The sequence below is a fragment of the Coturnix japonica genome, chromosome 1, assembly GCF_054131305.1.
Source record: "Coturnix japonica strain WE chromosome 1, WE-NBRP24, whole genome shotgun sequence".
Lineage (NCBI taxonomy): Eukaryota > Metazoa > Chordata > Aves > Galliformes > Phasianidae > Coturnix > Coturnix japonica.
In genome coordinates, this window is record NC_140663.1 from 76,511,387 (window position 1) to 76,524,372 (window position 12,986).

General features: G+C 38.5%; 1 protein-coding gene across 1 annotated transcript in view; it reads left to right on the forward strand.

Moving 5' to 3' along the window:
- The window catches only part of NME7 (NME/NM23 family member 7), a 141,095-nt gene that overhangs the window by 13,384 nt on the left and 114,725 nt on the right, over positions 1–12,986 (forward strand). Inside the window, exons 2-5 of the mRNA XM_085525248.1 lie at positions 285–392; positions 3,101–3,267; positions 8,423–8,533; positions 12,528–12,578. Of these exons, the coding sequence (XP_085381374.1) occupies positions 285–392; positions 3,101–3,267; positions 8,423–8,533; positions 12,528–12,578 (437 nt within the window). The remainder of the gene's footprint in view (positions 1–284; positions 393–3,100; positions 3,268–8,422; positions 8,534–12,527; positions 12,579–12,986) is intronic.

A 12,986-nucleotide genomic window follows, 5' to 3' on the forward strand; every position in this document is an offset into this window, starting at 1 on the left:
TTCTCACAAGATCTACTACAAAAGTCCAGATTTCATGGGTGGTGGAATCAGAATAAGTTTTGAGATTTCCTGGAAAACTACCATGTTGTTTTTATCATGCTTAAAAGGTGATATGTATCAAGTAAAAAGATGTCCCCAGCTGCATTAAGAAAATGAAGATATGCAGGGTGTGCAAGTGCATTCAATAATGATATTTCTTAACTTTTCTGATAATAAATGCAAGGAAATGGTGCAGTTTATTAAGTGTATGATTACTTCAGTAGCCTTCCCTTTTGTTTTTGCAGAGTCAAGACGACAGATTTGCTTTCACTGCTGAATGGTATGACCCGAATGCTTCACTCTTTCGGCGTTACGAGCTTCTGTATTATCCAAAAGATAGCTCAGTTGAAATGGTAAGAATAAAAAAGTCTGTAATTTTAAATATATTACTCTATTAAGCTATTTATAAAATGGAAAACCACTGCCATTTGTTTTTCCAGGTAATTAAGTTGTAGTTTAAGACATAATTCTGTTTTTCAAACTAGAAGAAAAACAAATGTGCTAGTTCATAGTGGAGCACATGCAAGAGCTTCCATGTTAATGAGTTTTATCTTAAGCTTGGAGCATTTCATTTTCACAGATCTGTTTTTATTTAATCTCTTTTTGCATTTAAGTATTGGAACTCAGCAGCATCAACCTACTGCATGAAGAACAAATTGAAGGTGATTCCTAACAAGAGTAGGCTTCAGTTAGAATTCTAGAAGCCTCTGAAGCATTAACTGTAAACAACTTCTATCAAAGTGAAGGAAACGGTAAACTAATTTGGTTTTAATGCATGAAAGGATGTTTCTGAGAATGGAATACAAATTTTTCCCCTTATTGGTGCTTGTATGGACCTTTCTGATTTATGGTACATTTAACTAAGCCTTCTAACAATAAAAAAAAAATGAAGATAAAACAAGCATATAGTACAGATAATCCTGTACAGGTAATCCAACAAAATAGCCAATGCTTTGTGCTCCCCTTTTGAATGAATTAATGATTATTTATTCTTTTACTAGTCTTTTCTAGATTTTAATGAGCATCTGAAGGTCTAAGAATAGCCTAAATTTGTGTATTCACATCTATTAATTTCAGTATAGTTCTTAAACTTTTTTGCCTTGCACATCAAACACAGAAACAACAGAACTATCAGAATCTACCTTTTCTTACTTTTCTTATCCAAACTATTGCTTACTGAAACCACGGTACCCATCTGTGTGAGGAGATGCACTTTGCACTTTTTACTGATAGCCTCTTTAAACAAACTCCACCATGATGTTGTCCCTTTTAAGTTAGTTATTTGTATGATATGTGTGCACAGTTGTCAAAACGTGAGGACTTTTTTTTCTTAGACACAGTTAAGCTAATCAGTCAGGAGCCGTAATAATCTTCCTACACAGCCATGTGTAGGCTGACAAAATTGTTGTTCATTTCTCCTGGATGTCTCAAAACCAAGAGCTTTCAAGGTGCTCTTGGGCTGTCTTAGAGCCTTATGCATCAAACATCTGCAACTTGGTAGGTTCTTATTTAGTCAGTTGTGTTCTCAGGGTTGAGGTAGTATTGTGTGTACTCAGTCATGAGTTTGCATGGACTGTGTGTGATGAATACAACTGCTAAAAAAGCTAAAATGTATGTAGAATCTCTGCAGAAGGAATTCTACAAGATCAGTTTGGAGGTGAATTGTAGACAGAAATTACATTTAAGATTATCTTCTGGATTTATTTTTGGTTTTTAAAACTTATTTGGAGTTTGGCAGTTTATTTTTTTTTCTTCATTACTACAAAATTCTTCTGGATCTTTCGTATCTTCCCAAGGAGATGGCAGCTGCTCAGTTTACCTCTAGTACATTGTCAGAGAAGAAAGGTAATGGACGAGAGCCGGCTTCTCTCTGCTTATGAGAGAGCAGTTGCATCACCTTTCTCTCACCTCTGCAGTGATAACTTTCCTTTGTACATGCTTCAGCTGAAAGCGGAATAGAGCTGTTGAACATTGATGTTATGCGAAGTTCTCAACTTCCCATTTCTTTCTTACTCCTTCATATCTTGCTCCTTCCCGTGAAGGAAAAATACAGTGGAAATAATGTGACCAGTTTCCTGCTTGCTTTGCATCCGTTAGAAAGCAGCACAGGTTTTTGTCCAGGGACAGCAAGCAACCATTTGTGATCAGACTGGGTACTTAGACAGAGACATCTCCAACTATCCAAGTTTTCCATAGTTAATAACTATGATTCAGTTAATAGGACTCTTCTTGAAACTGAAGAGCACTGAGCTGGAGCATGTAGGTGAGAGCTAAGGATGATTTTATTATGGAATCCTGCTTAGAAAGTATCAAATAAAAAAAAAAGTTTAGCCTGAAGAGGACAAAACTTTTCTAAGATTGTTTCTCCAAGAAATTGAAGGGATCTGTAATATTTACTTGTAGCAGGGAAGAAACTGTTTGTGAGGTTGTCTTTTGTGCTTTAGCAGTCCACCCAGAAAATCTCACATTAATGTCTTCCTTCTTGCTCAGAATGTCCATACATAGCTGAATCGTCTTGACGGGCTTTTGAGCTTGCAGCTCTAGGCAGTTGAGAACTTCTCAACGTAGTGCTGCAGCCATCCATCCATCCTTAATTCAGAGTTTTAAGCAGTCAAATAAAGCATAATATCACTGGAACAGTGCCCTGAAGAGGAGACCTGCCACAGTGTGTATTATGATCACTACTGCTTCAAACCATTGGCCTGTGAAACAACATGGACTTGCTGGAGGGGGTGGGGGATTCTCATTGAGACTGAGTAGAGATATCCACAAGGGATGTGAAGCATCTATCATAGTTGGAATTAGCACAAGCAAGTAATAAAAACTGTGAAGACAGCCATCACCCTGAGACTATTTAACTGGAACAAATGTGTGGTTTTATCCTCTAAGCATTCCTGGTGCACGTGCAAGTTCACAGGGTTAAGAATTAAATCAATTTAATGATCAGATTAAATCCCACAGAGCTATGGAAATTTCTGAAGGGAAAGTAAGAATTACGTGGAGTTTGCCAACAGCTTAAGATCTCTTGCTGTAGTAGGTTCTAATCTTCTTTTGTCTGCAGTATGATGTGAAGAACCATCGTACCTTTCTGAAGCGCACCAAGTATGAGAGCTTACACCTTGATGATCTGTTTGTGGGCAACAAAATTACTGTGTTTTCCCGTCATCTTTCCTTAGTGGACTATGGGGATCAATATACAGCGCGCAAGCTAGGGGGCCGCAAAGAGAGGTAAGAAAACCTGTTGTTTTTTTAAGTCTTCCTTTGTGACTGGGGTAGTTGTTCTTTGCTGGAAATGAGGTAAGATTCCTGTACTGTGGGAAAAGGAGGAATTAGTCACAAGTCTGCATGAGGTTCGGAGTCATCTGGCATACTGTTAGCTGGAGGGAAACAGTTCCCTGCTTGTGGGTAAACCTACCATTATCCCTCCCACCTGATACATCTTCAAGGCCAGTTTATCTGTGGTGTCGCATGCTGCATCCTCCAGATTTCTCTAAAGAGAAAAGGTAGAGAAGGAAAACATGGGCCCCAGCTCAGCTTTCCTACTCCCTGTAGGGCCAGTAGAAATAGTATTCTTGTGATTTGTGGATTCTCTCAGCGCAGTATTGGTGTTGTAACCTTAATGGGTGCTGGCTAGAATCCTTCAAAATGGTCTTCTCCCTCCCTGCAGTCTGTGCAGAAAGCTAGTACCTTATCAAATGCATCTACCCTGTATTATCATTAGTAACTGAACAGTAGGAACATAAGAGAAGCCCATTCCTATCCTCTGCTGCTTTTTTTGCTATGGAGGTTTTTCATCTGAGAATGTTTTCAGCATTTGGTAAACTGTGCATGCGTGAGGATGGGAAGTGTGGAGTGGGAATGTCAATAAAACCTATGGGGTTGTATATTAAGACAAACTTAATAGGTAAAGCTAAGACTTATCTCTTTTCATTGGGAAGACATTAAGAGCCCATCCAAGAACAAAAGTAGTAGGAGAAACTTAATAAAATGATAATCAGATTACTTTAGGAGGAACTTAAATCTGATTTGCCTGCACAGCATATTATTTCTGAATTCAAAAATTAGGAAATTCGGATCATTTCCTCCAGTAGTATAAGGAGTATTTTCCTTGGCATGGTGTTGCAGTGGGTCCTGTCCAGTTTGTTCCTTGCCCCTTCCACTGTCTGGTGTTAGTTTGAACTCTTTTTGAAGAAGTAACTGGACACTTTGGAACAGCTGCAAGTTTTGACGTGCATCTTTGTCTCCACAAAAATATTGCCTTGGAAATGACTGCCATAATAAGTTTCTATAAGAAGCTTCCAGAAGGACTTCTTTTGGTGCTTTTTCTTCAATCTGGAGTTGGGAATGGTGAAGAGTATCAAAATGGGCAGAGAATAGCAGGGAAGGACTTGTATATGATACTGCTCTGTTTCACATTGGAGCATTGAGTAGATTTACATCTGTCTTGTTTATGGGTTTTATCTCAATGCAGTTTTTTATTACTGCATGTTTCATGCTCTGCCTAAACTTGCATATAAGCCCTGGTGCTGATGCATTTGTAATAAGAAAAGGTAGCTTGTGGTAAAATGGCTCACTATTCTCATAAGAGAAGCTATATAGTGTTGCTGTACAAGCATGGTCAGCAACACCATAGATGCCTTGGTTAGGTGGTCCTGGTAGAGGAGGTGCTCTACAAAAGGGAGGAGAGAATTTATGACATCAGCTATTTGGAAAACGTTTTAGGAATGTCAGCTGAAAGATAACATAGATATGCAAGTGATGTTACATATTCAGAATGGCCTTGGGGAATGTAGTGAAAGGTGTCTTTAAATAGGGAAGAAATCCTCAAAATCTAATTTCTTCACAGAAGCTGGCTTTCACTGAGTGAACAGGGTCATAGTGGAGGTGTCCTTGTGCAACATGGCTACATGTGGCCTGTTTGACTTTTTGGCCTGGTTCTGACAGCATTTAAAGTAGTTATTCGTTACACGTATATAGTAACATTTCTGCAGCACTTAATTCCCAAAAATAATTTCTAGTTGGAATTTTACTAATAATTTTGTGCAAGTTCTATGAAGAAAAATATTCTTGTCTTTCCTTGCCTTTATACTTTACTTCTGAAGCTGAAATAAACATTCTTTGGCTGCTCAGTATGCAAAAGCTCAGAAAAGACCTGCGAGGGAAAGTGAGCAAGGTACATGAGCAGAAAAAAAAGCAAATGTTTTGATGTAAGGGTCTTTGTTTTTGTCAGGAAAGCCAGCAAATGTCATTCTAGTTGCATGTGGTATGAAACAGATGTGATAAGAGGCCTGTGTAAGGAAACACAGGTTTAAGAGACTTCTGTTGTGTAGTCTTTCACTTGTGATCCTGGGCAGTTGTAACCTGAAGTAAATGCTTGTCTGAGCAATGTGTGTTTTCTAAGTAGTCTGTACTCAAATATCCATGATTTTGAAAATGGTATGAGAAAACTTGTCTCAACCAGAAATACTCAGTCTTTTTAAATTGGGTATGTTATTTGTATGCATCCAGGCAGTGACCTAATCAGCGTCTCTTCCCCTACAAGACATAAGCTACTGTGCAACAGTCCTATTATTAAAAATAAGTAGATCTCACAAGCATAGCTGCAACGCAAATTGTGCACCGTCCCTTTGATCAGCTCCCATCTTCTGTTTTTAGTGCTTGTTGGAGTACTATCAAACAGCCCTTCTGAAAATGTAAAAAACTAGGATCAATTTTCATTCTTTGTTCCTCAACTTAAGACTGTTTCAAAAAGTACTTTGCAGACTGCATCATGTAAAACCACAATAACATATTGCCAATTAAAACTAAAAATAAGACACATGAATCAGTCTGATTTCAGGAACAGTCTTCAGCATCCTGAATTATTCTTTTTCTTGCCCTATTTGCTTCTGAAAAGCTCACACCAAGATGTTAGTTTGTACACTGATGCCATATAAAAGATTTTGTTAGATTTGTTTATTGCAGTTTTTGTTAGTGTCTTCTAGGTAAATTACTTCTTAAAGCAATGTTTCACTACGTATTGCTAGGAATTAGAGTTTTACTGGAAAGCTTGTACTTGGAAAAGTAAGGGCTTGTTTATTTCTAGTATTAGTACTTTGTGCTGAACAGCCTGTGTAATAGCATAGATTAAAAAGAAATCCTGAAGGAAACAAACTTCACTGGAGATTTTATTCAGTGGTTTGATCCTTGGTGATCAGGGTAAATGGGAAAGTCAAGAGCTTATTGAGTCAGGGCTTACATCATGCATTGAGAGAAGGTATGCTTGTCATGGGTATAGCACACAGCCGCTCACCTTCACGTGCCTTGATGCACGTGGCACATCCTGTCATATGATAAATAATATCACAAAATGAGTTGGAGCTATTAAATCCTTGGGGAAGAGGTTGGTCAGCCTATGGGCCATATGAATTATGCTAGTATACTTTCCTGAGGTCAGCCTTCCTTGGCCTGAAGACAGAGTTAAATCATTTTCACAAGTCTTTTTGTGTTATATTTCCCAACAGATCTGGGGCTGTGCTGTTTTTTGTGTATGAGCTTTTTGATGCTTGTGGAAATCTGTGGTATCTGAACCCTGAAGGCCATCTATGTCTCTCTTAATTTCACTTGCAATATTGCATGTGTTCAAATTTCCCTCTTTGTTTACTGTTCTGACATGTCTCTTCCTTTAGATTTGCTGTAAAATAGGCAGCCTGTTCATTTCCAAAGCATCTGGCAGTCTCTGGTTGCTTAAGGTAGCATAGGAAAGTTAGTGGAAGTTCATCTGTCTCCTGTATCCTCAGCATATTTACTCTCATTAGAATATACTGCTGCAAGCCTAATGATTGCTTTCCATATTGTGCTGCTAATTAAAATAAGAAGTTTGCATGTATTTATCTGTCATTTATGGATGTACTGTATTAAAAAAATCTATCCTGGGTAGCCTTCATTACTAGAAACAGTATGAAAAGATGGAAAGAGCTCTTTAGGATTGTCAGAGACACAGTTTCGGAGATACGGGATTTGAATAAATCATCTGTTGATTTGTAAGCTGAGCACATTTGAAGCTGACTCACCGCAAGATGAATGCAAATAGAAAATGCCATTTTACAGACCTTCTTTTTTGCTTGTTACTTTTGATTAATAATATGTTTAGCGCATGGTGTACTTGGTCTGATGCAAAGCACACTAATAAAACTGTCCTGGCCTTGGGGATGTACAGTATAAAAAGATAATTACTGAAAAGATAGGATGTACTTAGAAACAAAAATGTGGGGGAAAGCGTAGAGATTTTATGATTGGTCTCTCTTAAAATACAAATATTAGTCAGTACCTACTACCTTATCTCCCAACATGTTATTGTGTCCATTGTCAGCATCAGCTACTGTGGCACACAAACCATATGCCATGAAATGTTTGGACTGTATGAAGGAAAACTGAACCTTCCTGTCAGTGGGGCCTCTAAACTTTTAAAGTAATAATGAAATAATGATTTAACTTTGATTTCCATGGGAGAAGCATGTCTTTAAGTAATATTTTTAAATACAGAAGTTGATTGGCTTGATTTTTTTATGTATATAATGATTACTTAAGGAAAGAGTGAGTGTAGGGAGGGAGGAAGAAACAAATGATGAGTTATGTTCTACCTCAAAGCAGGCAGTGAGGAGCATAGTGAAACTATCTGCCTTTACAGCATGAGAGAGATGTGCTTCAGAAATTTAATATGCATCTCATACTTCCTTCTGATGGAATATTCCTCATACCTTTCATGCTCCAGGAAGCTGTTCTTTTTTGTCTTGTTAAAGGCACAATTGTGCAACTATGAGGTTATCGTCCTTGGATCTTTGAAACTGAAATCACTGAATAAAATCTCACAGACAAACTACTTAAAAAGCGATGTAGGTGTTGAATTGTGTGGATTCTGTGGGAAGAATATCAGTTTGAGAATATCAGGAAACAGGCAAGTGTTCAGAATACAAGGAATTTCATGCGTGAAAGAGAAGCACTGAACTTTGAGAGCAGGCTGTGAACAGTTGCTGTGAGTTTGGGTCTGGAAAGGTAGCTTTTACTGTGGGTAGAGGTATGCACCACTTCTTAAAGTGATCAGATTGTTTGCTCTCAGTAAGGGGAGAAGCTGGTAAATAGTGATGGATGGTGGAATACTATGGGCTGACTTGGCTTAGGAAGCTAAGGAGATTGCAGTAAGCAAAGCTTATTCTCATCACAATAATGGCTTGCACAGACACTCAAGAACAGCACAGAAATTGGTGAGACACTGGGACTAGAATGCTTGACTGTGGAAGAATTTCTTTCTGTGGTGCTTTTCCATCTGAGTATAAACTCAACATGCATACTAAATTCTTTATGTAAAGTAACATTGACTGTATCTCTCTCCCTTTTCTTTCAGAACATTGGCTTTGATTAAACCTGATGCAACACCTAAGATTGGAGAATTAATAGATATCATTATTAATGCTGGATTTACAATAACTAAGGCCAAAATGATGATGCTTTCAAGGTAAGAAATTAAGGTCAGCTCTATTGGATGTACCGTTTATGCAGTTCAAGATATTCTCTGAAGTTACCCCATGTTGTTCTACACATTAAAGCCATTCCAGTAAGTAATTAAGGGAAGACTCATCTGTTCTGTAACAATGTGTAGGTTTCTAAATGCATATAAAAAAATTAAGCATTACAAAGCTTTGTGCAAAATGAGTATGGGTGATTAAATGAAGGTGCGTGTGAATCCAATGTGACTAGCGTTACTTCAGCAATTCAGTGGTATTCACCAATGACTTGTCTTTACGTGCTCACCTTGTAGCTTCTTGATATGAGCCATATTACAGATTATAACACAGTTGTCTTAAAAAAACTTGGTTTCTTCACACTCTGTAAATCTGTTGTCTTAATTTTTGCTCCCAAAACCTGAACTTGTTAGTGTTTTTAATAACTCGACAACCCATGTAAAGCAGGTGATCTTTTGATCTCATTGTAGGGTTGAACAGGTGCATCTTCCTAAATACCTCCAAGCACCCTTTGCTGCTCTCCACCTGCCTCATTCAACCACAAGATTATGGGAAAGCATTTTGCAGAGGAAAGCATAAAGATGATTAATTTACCATAGAAGAATTTTCCAAGATTACTGTGGTATTTCTCAGTTGCTGCTTTGCCAAGCCTATTGATAAGCAATGTCTTTTTGACAGGAAAACTATCTGTATTAAATAACACTATTTTCATGGGTCCTTGTGATTTCTGTGTGAGGTCAGGAACGATTTTATCCTACCTCAAAGTTTTTTGCTTTTTGAAATAATGATTTAAAGGAAAAAAAAAAAAAATAAAAATTGAATGCTTCCTCCTGTTTGTGTTCACTTGCTGCAGTGTTTGAGGCTGGTCCCAGGTGCTCCCTCAAACAACTCCAGTTCATGAGTTTAGTCAGGTTTGCAGTGCTGACTTACAATTCACAGTGTCTTTCAAGCCAGTGTTTTTTTTGTTTTTTTTTTTCTTTGGCATGCTTTCCTGCAGTCTGTGATATTTGATTCTTAGGTGTTGAGTGGTTCTTTATTTCAGTGTCAGTGAACTTGGAGCACTATTGAGCCAAGTCGCGTGACTTGAAGGAAATGGAAGCTGAGAATTAAACTTTTATTGCCTACTGCCTATATAGAAATCCCTTCCCTCAGTACGAAATCTAGTTAAATGATGTATGAGTATTTGTAGTTTTTCTGCATAACATATACGTTGTTTCTTGCTACTGCCATTTTAAAATGCTGGAACTGTGGCTTTGCCAAAGTCTTCTCCTACTAGATCTGGCATACTCGCTCAAACAAGCGTCATCATCTGTTGCTTTCTGTAAAGAAAATATTATTGACATTCATCTGGCAATCCCTGTTAATTTGGTTTATGCCTTCTGTAAAAAAAACTGTAGCCAAGATAGAAAAGTAAGAACAGATACCTGAGTCGAGTCTGTTATTTCCCAGTGAACGCTGTTTTCCTTTCTTTAAAAGCAGAGCAGTAATGAGAGATGAGATGAAATGAAAAAGGACCTGTGTTATATGACACAATCATAGTTTTATATTTCTTGCAATAGGAATTCTTAACCCAGTAGCAATGTTCAACTTGTTCAGAAATGATAATATGGGATCTGTTTGTGTACTCTTTCCCATTTGCTTTCCAAGGTTATTTGGTGAATTAGTTTGAGCAGTGTATGTTCTGGTGAAATAGTGAATTGTAAGCAAAAACTCGCTTGAAGGTGGAGAGTGCAGGTATTCCTGTGACTAGCATTATTTTTGAAGCAGCCAACCAGGAACTGTTCAGTTCCAATGGGCAGGTAGCTGTTTTGAGTCCCCAGAGAAGAAATTTGTGACTGTTAAAGTCTTTGTCAATGTCAGCAAAATTAAATTATCTTCAAGTTCTCCTTGAGGTTATTTCTTGCCTCTGGCAATATCAGGCTTAAGTCTGGACTGCAAATGAAGAAAAAGAGATGTGAAAAGTTGCATTGCAGATGACAGTTATTGCGACTTGGCTCAGACTTGCAGCCTGTTACTTGAAATATATTGAGGTAATTTCTTTCAGAAAGGGGAGCTGCTTGAAGTGAGCAAAATCATGGAGACCATAAAATTTCAGGAGATTGTTTCCAAATGGGAATCTTTCAGTCTCTGTGCATCTCTGCTTTGATTATGAGCTTTGTACGCAGACTGGAAGGTCAGCAGTATTACTTGCTTTCAGCTGCCTGTCCATCTGAAGAGCTTATCCTTCTCCTCAAATTCCAGGATTAGAATATGCTACGCACAAGGATTTGGAGCAGGCCAAGACCAAACCTGCACTTCTGAACTGGAATTTTGAAGTTGCAGTTGGAAGATAACAGCTAAACTTGAAAACTCTCATAGATTCTTCTAGCTGTTTTCATGTAGAAAAAACAGTGAAGGCAGCAAGAGTTTGCACGAGGTGTGGTTTGAGAAAAAGGAGGGAGGAAAGTGGGCTGTCTAGCACAGGAAGTGGGAAGGTGAAAAGCCAGAATGATGTTTCACAGGTGGATGGAAAGTGGGTCTGTACTGCAGACCCTGAAACTGAGCACTACTAGCTGCATGGCTGTGGCGATGCAAAGCTTGGAGAGGGCCATCATCCTGTGTTAATGATGAATATTCTGGCATTTAGCCTGCAGCATCAGCTGTGCTATCTCTGTACTTAGGTACTGTGACTGAATAACAGCTGCAGTACGGATACTTTGTGTGCTTGCTGGCCTTTGTCTACCTGACAAGATACAGAGCCCTCCTCATTATGGAAATCCCTTGCTATGAGAGAAGGCAATGCTAGTAACAGGAGTTCTCCCTGAGGGAAGTGCATGACAATACTCAGTTATCAAAGGGAAAAGAGTATGAGAAAGCATGTTTTAATCTAGAGGGGTTGTGCTGCCTATTTGAATTGTAACATTTGTGGATACTGAGTAGAAACCAGATTATGCAATATGCTGTTGTTAACTGTCATCAAACACTAGCTCCAATAAGGAAATAAGTTTCAATGAAGCAGATAAATTGTTTATTTATGCTTTAAAACCAGATTTCGTTACCCAACATACACACTCAAGCTGAACTGCAAGATCAAAGCAATGTAACAGTGAACAGCTTGTCAAGTGGCTGTTTCTGCTGTTTGTTTCCCAACCTGAGAATGTGGAGCCCATCAGTGACCTTGAAAATCTTAGTTACAGGTTGCAGTGATAACTTCCTTCCCAGATCAGGACTGTGAAGAGGAGTCGATTACACCTCTGACCATGCTCAGTATGACAAAGTTAAATGTAAGAGTGCTGCTCCAAAAGTAATGCCTCCTGTGATATTGTGTGAGATGGTGGTGGAGGCTGAACCTTCACACCGGTATTCCCTCACATGCTGTTTCCACGTGGCAGATGGCAGAAGAGGGGCAGTCTGACAAAGTGGCATCTGACATGGGAATGCAGATGAAGCAAAGGTGTGTCATATTGAATTCCTCCATGCAGAAAAAATGGCGCCCATTGACATTCAGTGATGGTTACTGAGTGTTTCTGGGAACCAAACAGCAGATGTGGGCACAGTGAGATGGTAGGTGGTTGCACTTCAACACTGGTGACAGCAATAGTGGGTCACTTCCACCGGTGCAGTTTTGGATGGGAGTGGCATGCAGGGTCTGGTTTATCACTGGTGAAAATGCACGGCTAGTGGAAGTAACTGTTAAAAAGTAGAGAAGATTCTCAGGTACAAATACTATCAAATAATGTTATTGTACTCTTTGTATCTATTGCAGTTTCTGTTGAAATAAATAGGAGGCATTACTTCTGGAGCAGTGTATGGGTGTGAATTCTTTTACTGGGTATGAATGCCCCATAAATTTTCCAACTTGGGAAGGCATTATGTGTAGAAAAATGTTGATGAATGATAGTTTGTGGTTCTCAGGGTTTATATGTATGTGCAAGTGTGTGTGTATATATATATATGCACATATAAATGCCTGTGTATATATAAAGCTGTGTCTGTTTACTCTTCCAGAAAAGAAGCAGCTGATTTCTACGTAGACCATCAATCAAGACCTTTTTATAAGTAGGTACATTGTTTTTTTAACTTGATGCATGTATTTATTGTTCTGCAACAGCAACTGATTTATTGTGGGTCCAAACTCAAGCCCTTCAGTGAGACATAAGTACGGGCTATGTCTGACCATGATGGAGATCAGGAGATCTAGAACTCCATTTTCTTTGCTGAATAATTATGTTTGAATATGTTGATTTGCAAGCAAGAGTTTTGCCTGTGCTGTTATTTCACAGATGTCTGTCTACACAACTTGTAGTTATCTGTGGGACCTTAAGCTTTTGTCCATGCTTGCTTGGTCTTTCCTTCTAGAGTGTTATTCACTACATCTTCTATATAGGATTCTTCTCAAATTTAGAAACAATTATAAATCATTTCAAATCAACGAGAACAAAAGTTGTCCTCAGAGCAGAGCCTACA